This window comes from Talpa europaea (genome assembly GCF_964194135.1).
Source record: "Talpa europaea genome assembly, chromosome: 10".
In the NCBI taxonomy this organism is placed as follows: domain Eukaryota; kingdom Metazoa; phylum Chordata; class Mammalia; order Eulipotyphla; family Talpidae; genus Talpa; species Talpa europaea.
This window is the reverse complement of record NC_140077.1, coordinates 76,257,867-76,274,055: the sequence shown is the minus strand read 5'-3', so window position 1 is coordinate 76,274,055 and position 16,189 is coordinate 76,257,867. Positions and strand designations below refer to the sequence as shown.

General features: G+C 56.2%; 1 protein-coding gene across 1 annotated transcript; it reads right to left on the bottom strand.

Annotated features, from left to right (window-relative positions):
* LAD1 (ladinin 1) lies at positions 1-12,850 on the bottom strand (the record flags this gene model as incomplete). Its single annotated transcript, XM_084245536.1, has 10 exons — positions 1-6; positions 334-402; positions 645-719; positions 1,008-1,145; positions 1,246-1,345; positions 2,699-2,742; positions 3,547-3,654; positions 4,154-5,027; positions 5,802-5,942; positions 12,828-12,850. 10 exons carry the CDS (start codon positions 12,848-12,850, stop codon positions 1-3), a joined length of 1,578 nt encoding a protein of 525 aa, XP_084101662.1.
* Between the last annotated feature and the right edge of the window lie 3,339 nt (positions 12,851-16,189).

Sequence of the window (16,189 nt, the reverse complement as noted above, 5' to 3'; positions counted from 1 at the left end):
TCACACCTGCGGGAAAGGTCCATTAGAACAAGGGAAGGGGGCACCTTGGGCAGGGAGGGGGAGTGCATCCCTGGACAGGAAGGCACCCCCGCAACCACGCCTCACGTCCACAGTGGACCAGAGACTCCAAATCTGCTGGTTGAGGGGGCTGGGGTTTGCAGAGTGTGGGGGAAGCAAAGCCAGCTGAGGGAGAGGAGCAGTGTAGGGTTGGAGCAGCCAGAGCAAGACCCGGGCACTCTTGGATGTGGACTGGGCAACCTCGGGCAGTTATTATGTGTCCTGGGGAGTGTGGGCCTGGGTATTCCCAGGGCAAGGCCCTCTCTCCCCCCTCACCTCAACATCCAGGAAGGTCTCTGCTCTCACTTGGGTCTTCTTGGTGTCTGTCTGCTCTTTCTGCAACTCCTGAGTGGGGGCACCAGGGTGTACACCAGGGACTAAGGCTGGCTGTATAAGGGCTTGGGATCCCCAGGCCCCACCCCTTCAGAGACAGAGGACCCCAGACCCATTCTCCCCTCCGCTGCTTCTGGGCCCCAGGCTGCTCCAGCCCACACCCCATCTCCAGCCTGGCATATCTATACCACCCACTGATCAGGCTGTCCCCCAGGGAAGGCCCAGAGGAAGAGGCCGTGGCCAGGGATGGCTACCTGGGGGTCCTGCTCTTCAGGTCCCTGGGTCCTGCTGATCCACAGGTTGATGTTTGAAGTGACTTTCAACTTCTCCTGAAAACAGAGGCTTCCATCTCAGGGCTGGGCCGCTGACCACAGCAAAGCAGCTTCACAGGCTAGTACCGTCCCACAGCACACACCACACACACGTCCCCTCCTCCCAGGAGCGACCAGCAGGCCAAAGGAGACATGGGCTCAGGAACAGGAAAGGCCCCTCACATCAGCAGCAGGTGACCCCACAGTCAACACATGGAAACAGGGAGCTTTCCAGCAGCACTAGAACCAAGCTTTAGGGATGGGGACCTCAGGCCTCATCAAGCTGAAGACACCTGCTGGCCTCACCTTCAGGCTGGAGGCTGTTTCTGCTTGGCTCTGCCCATTCATCTCCTTCTCAAAGAGGTGGCGCTTGCTGGCCACAGTGGAGGGAGCCACAATGAACTCTGTGCGGGAGGAGGCCGGATACTTGACAGATTCTGATCTCTGGGAAGAGAGAACACGAGCGCTGGCCCACCAGTCTGAGGTGCCTGGAACCTCCACCTCCCATTCCAGTGTCCAGGCCTCTGTGAGAGCCCCCACCCACCTGTACAGCCAAGTGGTATCTCCCTAGCCTGTCCCCAAACTTGGTAGTGTTGGCCGGGACCTTCACGCTGGCACTGCGGGATGAGTCCTTACAGCTGGCACTGCAGGATGGGAAGACAAGACAAAGAGGATGACAGACCAGGCCTGACCCCCGAACCTCAGGAGAAGCCTCCACCCCACCATCTGGCAAGGAGAACATGGCTGCCATCATCGAGCCAAGCATGATTTGGCTAAGGTGAAAATCTACAGACTCCAGGGACTTGCCCTGCCTTCTAGAAACATCCCAGTTAGGACATTACCAGGATCAGAACTATCTCCATCGCTCCCCATCCCATCCCTTCCACCTCAAAAATGTCTCTTCACTTGGGCTTTTCCTTTCCATCCTCCATTAAACTGAGTCACCTTCTGCCTACTCCCCCTGGGGACCTCAAGTTCTCTCCCCCAAGAACACTCCTACCCCAAATAAAGCCCATCCTGTCCTTCCACTTCAAATAGGGACCAAGGTCTTGGCTCAGCATCCAAGGTTCACGGTCTGGTCCCTGCCTCTCTTGAAGCGCCTTACACACATGCTTACATTTCAGCCAACCAGACGCCTGATGACACCCACCTGTCTCCTAAAGGCTGTTCCCTCTATTAAAAAGCCATTCCTTTGCTCTTCCACCTGGACATCTACCACTAGCTCAAGTCCATCTGGATGTCTATTCTTCTGTGTCAGATTCCCTGGCTCTGGCTGGCTGAGAGCTGCACCCCAGAATCCCCCAACCCCTAAATCATCTTCCTACCCTTCAGCTCCCACAGGGGCTCTTGTGAGCTTAATGGTCTGAGATGAGTGACTTCCAATGTGTCTTATTACTCTGCCCCACACAGCCCATCCCCTTACCCCCTAGGGCCTGCCAAGGGCAGCCGATCTCCAGGGGTGGTTAGGGGTACTAGGTAGAGGAGGACAGGATATCTCGGCCCATCCACACAGCTGAGGCTCAGAGCCTTTTCTATTTTTGTTTTTATTTTAATCAAAACATAGTCCTTAGTCTACTCATACCAACACCAGGTGCAGACAGAAAAGTGGTGGTGTTCTCCTTAAATGCAGATTCACAGGCCTGCAGCATCAGGTACTAAAGCTGACTCTCATTTCCTGTGCTGGTCACAGTCTCCCTCTTGGAAAGCCCTCCTCTCCTCCCACCCCACACCTCACACTAACCGCCCCCCCACCTTGACAGCCCCACCTGCCCTCCTCCACAGAGTTTTTTCCAATTCTTCCCCTGCCTGTTCCATCTCATCTGGCCTCAGTCTCTGCTAATCCAGCCTCTGGGCCAGATCTGGAGCCCAAGACCAGGAGCACACCCCTCCTGCTCCTGGGGGCCTGTGGCCCAGCCTAGCACAGGAAGAAACATCCCAGATGGCAGATGCCCAGCAGAACAGCTGAATGTGACAACCAGAGCTCCTAGGCCCCTCACCTTCGGGTTAAGGGTTTTCCTATGTTGTCTTCTTTGAAGTTCATCTGAAAGGAGAACAGAAGAATGGTGAGTGAGGGGCCAGGGCAGCCAAGGCTGCCTCTCAGAACACTGCCTCCTCCTCAGACCTCCCCGACTCCACTGCCCCACCCCAGCTAAGCCTCCAAATACCCCTTCCCCTGTCTAGGGGAAATCTGCCCTCTTCTACCAAGTAGGGTCAGAGCCCCAACTTGGGGTCCCCCAGGACATCACAGGTCACTGCAACCACCTGTTTCGTCTGCCTCCCTGCTGCCCGAGCCCGCTGTGGACAGGGACCTGCATCCTGCTCCTAGGGCCCAGCACACATTAGGAGCAAAATGCACAGTCAGTCCGAGATGAGTCGATGACCCAAGGACCCAAGGAAGAGCCAATAAAACTTGGTATGAGGTAAGATGAGTGCCCCTCCCCATATCACTTGTATATGGGGAGGGCATAGCAGAGGGCTCTAAGAGAGCTCTGCTGCTCTCTGTCCTATTTTCCCCTCCTGCACAGCCTCCTGGGTAAGCCCCAGAGCAGACCAGGCAGCTGTGGTCTGAGCCAGGGTCGCTGCCCAGTGCCAGCTTCCTGCAGCTCCCTCCTTCCATACTAGGTGGGGCTGCTCAGGCTTGTCCACACATGATTTCTAGATCTTTAACCTGCTGACCTTTATTGAATGCAAACTTGTGTGCTCTTGGTCACCCAGCAGGGTCCAGAGCCCCTCCCTATCCAGAGGATCCTTATGGAAGCTACATGAGGTCCCAGGCTGCAATGCACACTGGCTTCCTTGGCTGGCCCTCCATGGGACTGGAGACAAAGATGCCCTGGGTTCTCACCCGAAAGGAGAGGGTCCTGGGGCTGGAGCGTCGGAGGGAACTGCTGTAGGTGGCCTGGGTAGGCGAGATCATGTCCCCCTCTTCCTCCTGCTGGCTGGGTATTTTCACCTGGTGGAGCAGGAGGAGTGTTTTTTAGGAGGGAGGACAGGGACATACCAGACCCGTGAAGCCCCAAACCAAGCTGCCTTGGGGAACCCTGGTGGCCTGGCTCTGCCCCAAGCTGCCTTCCTCTGCTCCTCCTGCCTCTTTCCTCTGCTGTGGACCTACTGGACACAGTCCTGAGGGGCCAGGCCACCAGGGAGAGCTTTCGAGGAGAGCTGCTGAGGCTTTCTAAGTGTCTGTGACCCTGGAATCTGGGCCCTGGATGAGGAGGTGGCACTGAGCACCAGGTGCTTCCCTTCAACAGCTGGAACCCTGACCAGATGCCAGCAGCCTGCCCTGCCTCCGTGTCCCCTATTCTGATAGTTCCTGAAAGCAGGTAGGGAGGGAAGAAACTGCCAAGGCCAGCCTGAAGGTGAGTGGTCAGGAGTCAGCAGAGGAGTCAGAGCCAGCTGGGCAGGACTACAGGGGAGGGTGGGAGGATGGCAGGGGCAGGAGCTGTGCCCACCTCGAGTGTGATGGGCTTGAGGTGGGAAGTAGGGAGGCGGGAGGGCCTCTGCTCTCCCTCCTCTGCTGAACAAGGGGGCTTCTCCTCAGGAGGGGCCTGTCCTCTCTGCTTGGTGATAGTTGGCCTTCCCCCAGAGCCTGCCTGCTCTGGGGCCCGGGGATGCTCCGGGGTCTGGGGCTGCTCCGAGGCTGCCACCCGCTTTGGGGTCGGCTTTGTCCGAGTGGCTGGGGTCTCCTGTGACACCTGCGGCTTGTCAAACATCTGTGATATGGTAGACACTCTTCCGCCTGCACCTAGTATCTTCCCCAGGGCTGGCGACTTCTCTGACACACTTCGTTTTGCTACAATCGATTTTTCCTCTGAGGTGGACCTTTTCTCTGATGCAGCTATCTTTTCCTTAACAGACATTTTCTCAGGGGCAAGGCCCTTCTTGGAGGTTTCCTCTGAGGCCAGTCTCTTTTCAGGTGATAATGTCCTCTCGGGAATGAAGGACTTCTCTGAGACTGGGCTCTTCTCTGGAGATAGGACCTTCTCAGATACTCGCTTTTTCCCCTCTCCTGGCTCTCTGCTGGCCGAGTGCTCCTCCTCCTTTATCCAGGGGCCCCTCCGCTCCTGGCTCAGTCTGCATGGGAGGGGCTTCTCCACCTCCTTCTTGGGCACGGGGGGCTGCTGCTTCGCCTGCCCCAGGCCAGCACCGCTCCATCGTTTCTCTGCCTCCGGCTGCTCATGGACAGGGGCCTGTGCCCCCTCCACCACCTGTCGCCTCTGCTGCCGTTCCTGTCGAGTCCGGGAGATGGACTGGAATTCCTCAGCCTCATTTTTGGAGGCTGCGGGTGGTGACGTGGGTGGCTCTTCTTCTTCCACACTCAGCAGCCTGCACCAGAAGACCAGAGTGGACAGGAAAGGGAATCAGAGATGTGAGAGGTGGAAGGACCCTGAGCAGGTGCAGATGGCGCAGGTCTACCCAGTAGGGAAGGACAAAGCAGAGCCTGACCTTCCCCACCACCGTTGCTTAAATAAGAATCATTTTATCTGCTATGTATTGGGCTTTGATGCCTGTGAACAAAGCCCTCTGAGCTTCATAAAGCACTTAGGAATCTCTGTCAGGATCAACCATTCCGTGTTCTGACTGACAAACACTGATTAAACTTCAAAAGCGGCAGGCCCTGGAGGCCAGAGGGATAAAGGCCATCTCCACCCTTGCTTAGATTAAAACCAGAGACATTCGGGGATTTGCCAAAGGTCACACAGCCAGTAGTTGGTGGAGCTGGGGGTAGCACGCAGACTTCTGTCTGATGTGCCGTCCACACGCCTGTCAGTCACACGGGTCTGAGGGAGGAGGCAACAGCCATGGGAGGGTGGAGCCCAGGACACATACCCTGTTCTCCTGCCTCTGGGGACCCAAGGGAGCACCACCCACAGTGCCTGGCCTTCAGCAAAGGTGATTCTTGTCCTCCCTCACTGTCCTACTCTCCATGTGATCCAGGCCTGTGAACTCATTGTCTGAGCCTCAGTTTCCAAATCTGCAAACTGATTTACACAGTGCTGGCTCTCAGGAGACTCTCATACCTGCCCTCCTCCTCCTTCCCCTTGAACCCTCAAATCCCAGTCTGTAGGGAGAAGACATGAGGCCTCCCCAACCCAGCACCTGTGTGGGGGCTGCTGGTCTCCATTGGGGGTGGGCCCAGACGCCACATCTTCATCTATGCTGGCGCTCTGTAGGCGGTTTCGTCTGCGGCGCTCTCGTTCCACCTCCTCCTCGTCCTCTATAGACCACGCCTTGGTCAGGCTGGGGGGAAGGGAGAAGGTCAGTATAGTCCAGGGAACACCCCAGGGCCCACTCCCAGGTGGCTGCATGTGGGGCTCAGAGAGACCGAACCCCTCTGGGCTGCACCCTCTGTACATGCTGTAGACACTGGAAAAGCTGGTGTGAATGAGTCTAACACACTTTTCCCCAACCTACTGTGAAACAACGCAAAATAGTTCACTGGTCACTGGGCATATTTGCAGGCTGACGTGAGATTTCAACTATAGTGGAGAAAAAGATACGAGGTATTGTCTGTTTCTCCTTGTAACTTTTTGAGATGTCTACTAGAAAATTTGAAATGTTAGGTGTGGCCCATATTTGTGGCCTGCAATATGTATCATTTAAATATTTACTTTGGAGCCTCCCTGGTGGCGCAACGGGTTAAGTCTCAGCACTATGAAGCTGTTGGCAGCCACTGCAGCACCAGTTCAATCCCCGGCCAGGGAGCTGACCCACATGGCACAGCAGACCTCTCCTGACTAACCCACTGCTCCCTTCAGCAGTATGCTTCAGTCAATCTACCTGTTCTGCTCCCCACTCTGTCTCTGATGTATCCTCTCACATCCCCCCAACCGCCCCCCCCCATAACTCTGGCTTACACCTCAGCTCTTGTTTGCATAAATAAATAAGATAAATCTTAAAAAAAAAAAAAAATCTATTCAAACTGCAAAGATTTGACCAGAGTTTCTCACCTTCGGCACCCGGGGCCTTGGCTGATCCATCCATGTGCAGAGCTGACCTGCGTGGGGACTGGTGACAGACCCCTGTTCTCCCACCCAAGGCTGTAGCCCCACACCCATGCATGACTCCCCACATGTTCCCCTGGGGGAATAGCCACCCCAGATGAGAAACATGGGGTGTTCCTACTCCAGACCCCAAAGAGGGATATGATACCTCCCTCCCTGGGGGTGACTGGCAATGTAGGAGGGTGAGCCTGGAATTCCCAAGGAGGAGGTAAACTTGACAGATTCCTCTTTCATTTTACTCTTGGAATTCCTAGAGATTAATCCTCAAAGGGCGATCACAGAAATTTCCTCATCTACCAACTCCCACAGGATTTCTTGTGAGGGCAGACTCACAATAAGACCAATTACTCCTGCAAAAAATTCCATTGTCTTCCTGTACTTTCCTGGAGCTCTTTGAGCCTCTTTCCACCTTTAGAACCAGCTTCTTCTTGCTCAGGAGCAGGGGAAGCCCCTGCTTTTAGCCACCAGGCACCTGCATTCATAGGAGCTTGTAGCTAGCCGGCCACCCTCCAGTGCCCTGTCTCCTCCTCCTCACTTATCTGCCCAGCCTGGTACCTGTCCATCCAAACACCCATGTGCTAGGCAGCCTCCCATTTCCATCCACCCACCAATCATGTTCATCTGCCTCCCACCAGCCCGCAGCCCCTTCCATCCACCCACGCTTCCAACCCAACCAAGAAGAAAAAGCTGCTGCTATGGGTCCAGAGTACACCAGTTACATGAGTTCACAGAAGGCTGCTGGGTCCCATATCCAACTACCCCTCATGGATACCCATTAGCTACTGCTGCCTTGTGAGAAAGAAACACACACGTGCATCAGTCACTCCCCACCAGAGACAGAAATCGCCCTGCTGTGAGAGAGACAATGGCAAGGCCAAGACTACCAGGTGGAAGCTGGGGTGGAGCTCAGTGGGTGAACGGGATGTCAATAGGTGATGGGGAAGGGGCAGTCCAGGCAAAGAGGAGACCCCAGCAAGCCTGAGGTGGGAAGGACGGGCTTGTTGGGGGTGGAGAGGCTGTGCTTCCCCAGAGCAGGAGAAGGGTCCATCAAGGGAGTGGCAGGGGTGAGGGCCAGCAGGGTGCATCTCTGTGGCTCCCCTAGCACTGTCCGGTAGCCACATCAGAAGGGTCTGGAAAAGGCCTCCTCCTTCCCTCCAGTGTTCCACAGGCAGTGAGAGCAAGGCCTCTCCCAGGCCGCAGTCAGACACCAAACCTGCTCTCCCGGCCTCTCCAGCAGCCGAGCCCTGCTCCTTTAGGGCCTTCCCTGGCTGCAGGTTTACCCCCAGGCCAGCAAGCCTCGAGTTAATAGGAAGAAAATGGGGGTGGGGGGAAGGGGGTGGGGGGAAGGTGCAAGTAGGTCCACTGGTTTATAAACTGAAATGCACATGAACTGCATCTGTGGCACCTCCAAAAGAAAAGGCCTCCAGGGCGTCTTTTGCAAGGCAGGGTCACCAGGCCCTTCCTTCCAGACATTGCTCCCCTTCTTCAATTTCCTTCCTAAAATAAGGAGGACCAGCCACGTGACTACTCCGGTCTTTTTTTCTAGGTCCAGCATCCTATTTGCTGATCCATCACTCACTAAACCAGATACTTTTGAGCTCTGACTGCATGGCATACATGGTCCCTGGGACCAGGATACAGGGACAAGAGGACAGAGGACCCGAAGGGGCGGTGGGTCAGTGTGGGAGAGACAGTGCAGGTAGGGAGTGCCGTGAGTCCCCAGAACAAGGTAAGAGGTCCGTTTGACAAGCCCCCTGAGGGCGGGAGAAGGAGCCCAGAGCCAGGCCTGGTGGCAGTGCCCCAGGAAGAGGGTGCACAGAGAGGCTAGAGCAAAGGTCCTGGCAGCCCAGGGATTGCTGGGAGAGTTGGGTGTTGTCTCTGGAGAGCCAGGGTAGGCCGACACTGAGGAGGGACAAGCTAGGTTTTATTTTAGTCTCTGACTGGTTTATGGAATAAGAATGGGACAGGGGAAGGGAGAGGAAAGGGGTGGGGTGCATCTCAGCCAGAGCCCAGCCAGAGCCGACTGCACCCTGGGGCCAGGGGCGGGTTCGGACACCCTGACGACACAGCCAAGACATCCTGATGGGCTGGAGGGCGGTGAGGGGTGAGATCAAGAAAAATCAAGGAAAATATGACTTTAACCTGGTGCTGCTGTTTATGCTACGAGGGAAAAGGCTAGGGAGGAAGGAGCTTGAGGAGATGTGGGTGAGGAGGCAGAACAAACAGAGCTGTTTCTGGTTTGTTCAGAGTTTCTTGGGGAACCACCAGGGAAGCAAAGGCCACTCGGCCAGGGACAGCAGGGAGATGATGCCCCGGGGGGAGGACAGGTCCTGCCAGGCACCGTGGGAGGGTGAGGACCACCAAGATGGAGAAGCGAGCACAGCCCTTCCTGGTCCGCAAAAATAGCAGCTTGGGGAGTAGGGCACAGCGGTCCTGGACAAGGAAAGAGTGGAACCAAGAATGAGGAACTGGTGACCACCAGCGACTCCTTTGAGAAGTCTTACTAAAGCAAATAGAATGGCACGGCAGCCGGTAGCCGGAGGAGGACAAAGAATGCTTTTTTTCACTTGAGGTGAAACCTGCAAGAATCACACAGCCTTTAAGTGGTATTTCTTCGACAAGGTAGGCAGGAAGGAAGGAGAGTGGAGGAAAAACAGGGAGATTTGAAAAGAAAGTGTGAAGAATTCCTGCTGGTAGCGAAAAGAGCTGGGTGTGGGGAGCCTTTCAGCTCTGGCAGCCACACCAGTGCCACCAGGAAGCAGCAGAGATGCCAGGGCTGAGAAGGTGTGGACCTCAGACCTGAAAGCAGCAAATCTCTGTGGTGATAAGAGCAGAGAAAGGAAAGTGAATCTCTACCCAGCAAAGATAAGTAACTCCCCAACATGCAAGGAGCTGCCTGTAGAAGGGAATTTTCTAGAACCTCCCAGTTCCGACCGACAGGGTAGCTGTTGGTGAAAACCTCAGTTCATCCTGCTGTAGTCGGGTTTCCTCCATGGAGGAACTCCAGCAGAGGCCATAGCCTTGACCATAGACAGGAGCTTCGATGCCCTGTCTTCAACTGCCGATCATTCATTCATTCATTCATTTGTTCGTTCACTGCGTACAGACTGATGATCCTGGATGAGCCAAGCTCTGAAGCCCCACCCCTCCTCAGCTTCCCTCATGCAGATTTTAAAATGTTAACTTAGCTGGCTCTCCTCTGAGGCTCTGTTTCCAGGCCCCCTCCTCTGAAGATACCCCTGCCTTAAGTCCACAGTTGGGGAGCAGCTCTTTCCTCCAAAGCTGAGGGTCTATATCCTGGGGAAAGTGGCCCACCAAGTTCCTCTCCCCACCACACCCACAGCCAGGTGGGGCCAGGCCTCCAGGATTCCTGGGTCCTGAGCAACCCCCGTTCCCACACACTCCTCTCAGCCCTCAGGGAAGCCGCTTATTTGTTTATCCTCCGGTGGGGCCCTATATGGAGTGTGATCTGTCAGAGCCTGGTCTCCTCAGAGATGACTCACTCTCTGGGTAGGTCCTAGCCCTGAGGGGTCTCCAGGGCTGGCGCCTACTAGGTGGGGCCCAGGTGTCCTTGAGTGTCCCCCAGCTCCAAAACTCCACAAATCACCCCAGGTGACATGGTCGTCCCCCCATGTGCTGCTCAGAGACCATGGGGGCTGCCTTCAACACCTGGTACCCCAACAAAACGTAAAGCTCCCATACCACCACTGCACCAGGGAGGAGAAATGTCATCTGCAACATGCAGAGCCCTTGGCCTCTGAAGACGAGGAAATAGATAGAACTGGAGGGGACGGAGGGACAAAGTCCCCAGGAGGAACCTGTTGGACCCCAATAATAAATAAATAACAACTAGGGCTCAGATCTGTGCACTCAAAATACAGGTGGAATATTGTGGCCCCTAGTAAATCAACACACAGAGGACTGGAGGAAGAGGGGAGGGCACTAGCAGCAGTGCCACTGTCATGCCAGGCACTGTGCTAAGTAGTTTTCAGATACCATTGTTCTTAACCTCACAGCCACCCAGCGTGATCCCCATATTGCAGATGAGGAAACTGAGGCTCACAGGGGTTAACTTTTCCAGAATAGCACAGCTAATAAGGAGCCAAGATTTCAGCAGAAGTCAGTCTTGCAAAAGCCTGTGCCCTTCACCACAAGCCCGAGGGCCAGGAATGGGTGTCCTGGGAGGGTTGGTCCTTAATCAGACTGAGCACCGCCAACCCCTGAATATTCAGAGGAAGGAGCAGGGAGCTGAACAGGCCTCTGAAGGTGCTGGTGGAGTCGCCTGGGAGAGCAGAGGTTTGGGGAAATTCAATGCATTGACCCTTTGGAGCTTCTGAGTCAGACCCTGGCTCTGCCACCCTCCTGGAGTCCCAACAACTCACCCTGGGCAGCTGCCTCCCACCCCCTCCCTCTCAACAACCCTCTCCTCCACTTCCTGGCCTTGGGGGTTGGGGGGACATTCCACCTTCTCAGCCTCCAAGGAGGGCTACTATCCTCCCTACTCCTGACTGCACTAATGCCATTGCTTAGCACTGGGATCCTTTTTCCTCAAAATAATTCTAGAAGCATCTGCCCCATTGCTCACTGAAGTTCTTGCTTTGGTCTCTCCCATGGGGCTGTGGGCTAATCATCTATTCTGGGAAAATATCAGCAGCAGGTAAGTGCATTGTTATTGTTGTTTAAATGTTATGTTTCAGAGCACAACCTTTCTTCCCAAATTGAACTGCAAATATAGAGCTATTATAGGACAGACAGGTCAAGGCTCAGCTGCCTGGTTCAAGTAGGGGAAGGATGTGAAGCATCTGGGTTCTAGGAGCAGGAAAAGGATTTGTAAGAAGGAGAGCAGAGACAAGGGAACCCAGGCCTGGCCCTGGGCTGGGGGCCCTGCTCTGACCAGGGGCCAGTCTTCAGCCCCTGAGCAGACTCCACTTCCACACACAGAGGGTCTCGTGGGTGAGGTCCCTTCTAGCAGTGATGGTCTAAGGAAAGATGTCAGGGTTGCATTGAGGGCAGAGAAGGAGCTGAGACACTGAAAACCAGCAGGGAAATGATTAACCACCTGCTCGTTCCTGGCACTCCCAAATCCACCCCTCACCCCCCACAGACAGGCCCAGCCCAGCTCCTCCTCACCAGGCTAGCCCAGGGAGAAAAGGACAAGGCCACACTCAGGGCACCGAGCCAACTCACTACTCCTCCATTCCAGGACCTGAGCAACTAAATTTCTAAACTCATTAAAAGAACAGGCTGTGGGCTGGCCACAGCTCCGCACCTGGGCCCTGGGGGGCCACACTGCTCACGCCCTCAGCACAGTCCTCCTTAGCCAGGGAGGCTGGGCTGGGGGTGACTCAGCCTCACCCGCCTGCCGGCCACAGAGGCTGCTTGTTAGCGGGACGGGAGCAAGCAGGATCAGCCCTCTGTTCCAGGCAATGCTAGCAACAGCTTGTCTCCAACTGGAGACCAGCAGGGGGGCAGCATGGGACTCCTGGGACAGGACTGGCTCCCCAGGGCTTCCCTGTACCTACTTGGGACATCCCATGGGATCTTGGTCCCACCCCCGCTGCCACATGGGACCGTGTCCATCTGTGCACACAAGCTAAGGCCAGACCTTCTCCTATTTGAAAAGTTCCAGTGCCCAGGCTGTCCAACACACACACACACACACACAGCCTCTGCATATCCAGGCATGCACTCAGACACAAAATCACATACACCCCACCAGAGTGAGCTCCTGGGGAGGCAGCATCTGTCTTGTATTTTTAACCCAATACAATACTGAGTCTTCAAGAAATGTGCAAACCGAACATGCTGGCACTCCCAAGGCCCCAGCTCAGCAGCATGAGAACCCGCCACCCACACAGAATCTCCTCACTCCACAGGCCATAAGCATACTTGCCCCCCACATGTCCAGGCACTTAGAAGACCACATACTTCAGCACAGGTGCCCACACTGAGAATCCCAGACACTCCCACATTAACCCCATGCACAGCGACACACATTCAGAGTCTAAGACCTTGGCCCCCCCAGCCCCACCCTCAGTACAGACTTTCCTTGGGTGTGCCTAACCTCTAGGGCAGCCTGGCTTGCTTTTCCAGAGCAAGTCCCTCCATTCCTGAGGCTTACCTTTTCCCCTCTGTCAAACCCATGGCCACTGTGTGGAGACACAGGGGTGACAGGGAAGTGTGCTTCAGCAGTATGACCCTGGGGAGGTGGACCCCCAGGGCTAGCAAATGAGCTGCTGTGGGAGGCTGAGACCCTGGAGAGTTCTGCAGTCCTCCAGAGCACTGGTGGATGCTGGAAAGCTACCTAGATGGGGAGCATGAGGGGTTACACCTGCAGAAATAGCCCTGGTCTCCAGCCTTAATACCTAAAGCCCACCTGGAAGGGGCCAAGCAGCAACTTCCACCTGGTTAGAGCTTCAGGACTTAAAGGAGCAGGCACCCAGCTCCTTGCTCTTACATGGGTCTCAGTTCCCTCAGGGTGGAGGAGGGGTGGGGGTTTTGTGCAGTAGGGCAGTGGGGCTGCAGAAGGTGAAGATGCTCTTGTGATACTTTTGGGGTGGAGCTGCCTCCTCAACAACCCCCACCCAGGTTTCTCTGACAGGATGCCCAGAGGCAGGGATACTGTACTCAGTGTCCTGACCTTGGGACCGGCTCACACATAAAGACTGAAGCACAGAGGGGCAGCCACTATCTGAGGTCACCAGACACACACCAAAATACCATTCTCAGAATTTGAATCTCATTCGTGAAAAGGGGATCTGTCCCCTCTGGTCCTACTCACTAGTCCCTCTCCGGCTGACCCCCCAAGGGGGTGATACCCCACTCCTGGCACACTCCCTCAGCAAAAGGGGCCCCTCCCCATGGTCCACTCTGCAGCTTCCTTCAGAGACAGAGAGGGGCAAGGGAGCCTTCCCTCAGGAAATGAGACTTGGCAGGAACGCAGAACACCTCCCCAGAACCCCAAAAGTCTCCTTCTCTGACAGGCGGATACCCTGGGGGTGCTCCAGGCTGGGGACCATCCTTCCCCAAGCACCCTGCGTGCCCCCAGTCCCCAGCAGGAAGGGAAGGAAGCTGTGGAGGAGTGAGAACACCCACCCTGTCATATGAGGGCACCCCAGTTGGGCCCCAGTTCTGTCCCCGGAGGAGCAGTAAGGTGGGATGCAGAGTCAGTGCCAGGCTCCCAGGGCGGGAAGATGCCCCAGGAGAGGCAATTCAATGGTGCTCCTAGGCCCCCAGCTCCTGCCCTGCCAGAGGCCGGCGGAGGCGGCGCTCACCTGGATAGACTGGACAGCCTGGACTGCCTGGACATCGAGGAGGACGAGTCCTTCCTCCTGACAGACATGCTGCCGGAGCCCGTGCTGCTGCGGCTGCTGCTGCGCTGCTGCGTGCGTGGCGCTCTGCTGGGACGGCCGCCGCCTCACCTGCGCGCCCCTCCCCCGCCGGCCCGGCCCGGCCCAGGTAGGATCACATGGCCACTTATATCACCGGGCTCCTGCCCCGCGCCGCCGCCGCGCTTGGATTTGCCGGCCTGGGAGCGGCCTCTGGGGTGTGGGCGTAGCAGACAAAGCAGCATTGATCTCCGCCCGGGCCGGCCGGACCGCGGGGCCACCAGCCCAGGTAGATGGTCAGATTGGCTACCAAGGGACCGGAGGACGCGAGGGCCAGCGCGGGGCTGGTCGGCTGCCCCGGGCGAGGGCGGGAGACATCCTGCTCAGAACCAGTAGAACCAGCTGGGCGCTGGGCTGCCGTGGCCCTGGGTGCCGGGGAGTGGGGCGGGGACCCACAGATCGGGGTCAGACTGAGCTCACTGCTTGCTGGTAAACCACTTAGGCTGGAGAAACCCAAGAGCAGGAAACTCAGCAGAAAAGTTAGAACAGGTACCGTAATTTCTGGTGGTGAGCGCCCTGCGCCTCCCGGTTGCCTTCCGCAAGCCCCCTCGCCGGAACCATCTGGATTTATCTCCCCTAACAGGCCCCAGGACTGAGGGGATGCACTGCTTTCCCGCACAGCATACAAAGCACACCCCCTGTAGAGCCAGCCCCTCCCCACATGGATCCTGAGACTCAATCCAGCAGCACTGAGTGCGCACAGCCCTGAAAATGCAGAAGTCAAAGGCACCGTCCCTACTGACAGATACTGGACTTTGGGCTGGAGGGGCAGAGGAAGCTCAGCTTTTCCCTGGAAGGAAACAGGGAACACAGATTGCTAGGCCAGAACTGGGGAGCAACTTGAGGCGGTGCAGATACCACCAGGCCACCTGGCTCCCTCTAAGTGCCCCGGTGGGGGGGGGGGGGGCTGCCAGGTGCTTCCTATCCAGGAAACAGCCTCAGAGGGAGGGTCTGTTGCTGAGCAAGGAGGATCTTATCTTCCCTGATGGGTCAGAACTGCAAGTTCAGCAGCAGTGGTTCCTGCTCTGAGAAGAGGTGCCACACCAGGATGCCCCAATGGAGAGGAGCCCAGACCACCAGGCTGCTGCTGGACCTCGGTCCCCAATCTGGCATCCCTTTGGCTCTGATCCAGACCTGGTGGTCTCTCCTGTGCACTCCAGTTCTGGATCACAAGCGAAGGGCAAACCCTTTGCTGAGCAGGAGCCACCCACACATCCAGTCTGCTCATGCAGCTCCTGCCCCCCAGATGCCTCCTCCAGGGAGCATTTCTCCTTGTTGTAGGAGGCCAGGAGGCCAAGGACTGAGTGGTGGGAAGGATCTTGGAAACCTATGAGTTCTGATTCTGCCAGCAATGAGCCGTGTGACTTGGGGCAAGCATGTGACTTGGGGCAAAACGATTCACTAAAATCATTTGTGCAGTAGAAATCATAACAATACCTTGCCCTGCTTCCTTCTAGGTTGTGGGGATCAAGTGGGTAGATTTGGGCACTGGCTAAGCAATGGGAGAGTTGACAGGACACAGAATTTTGAGCAGAGACTGTGGCAGCGCCCTGAGCCCTTTGCTCCTTCCAAGGAAAGAGAAAGAACAGTAACCTATGCCCCTGGGTACCCCTCCCCGGGGCCCCAAACTTCAGGGTCTCTGCTGTCTCCCTGGAGACCCAGGGAGTGCCCTTCCCAGGGTTTGTCAGTGGTGGCACCTCAATTTAGGAAGAAAAGTACTGCTGGGTATTCGAAGCCTGGCACATTTGCTGTAGCCAGGGGGCAGCTAGGTGTCTTAAAGTCCAAAACCCAGCACCCTGTGGATGGACATAAAAACCTAAGACAGGGAAGGTTGGCATGCAGATGACTCCAGGTGTTGGGAAAGTAAATCATGCACATGCCAGCACCTGTCTCTTGAGGCAGGGGTCATATCTTCATGGGACACATCCTACGTACAGGTCCTGATGCCTGACTCGGGTGGTAGTTCCTTGGGGCTGCTGTAACAAAGCACACAAAATGTGTGACTTAAGCCGACAGACACTGATTTGCTCACTGTATGGAGGCCAGACGTCTGATCAAGCTGTCTGCAGAGACGTGCTACCCCCCCAAGGCTCCA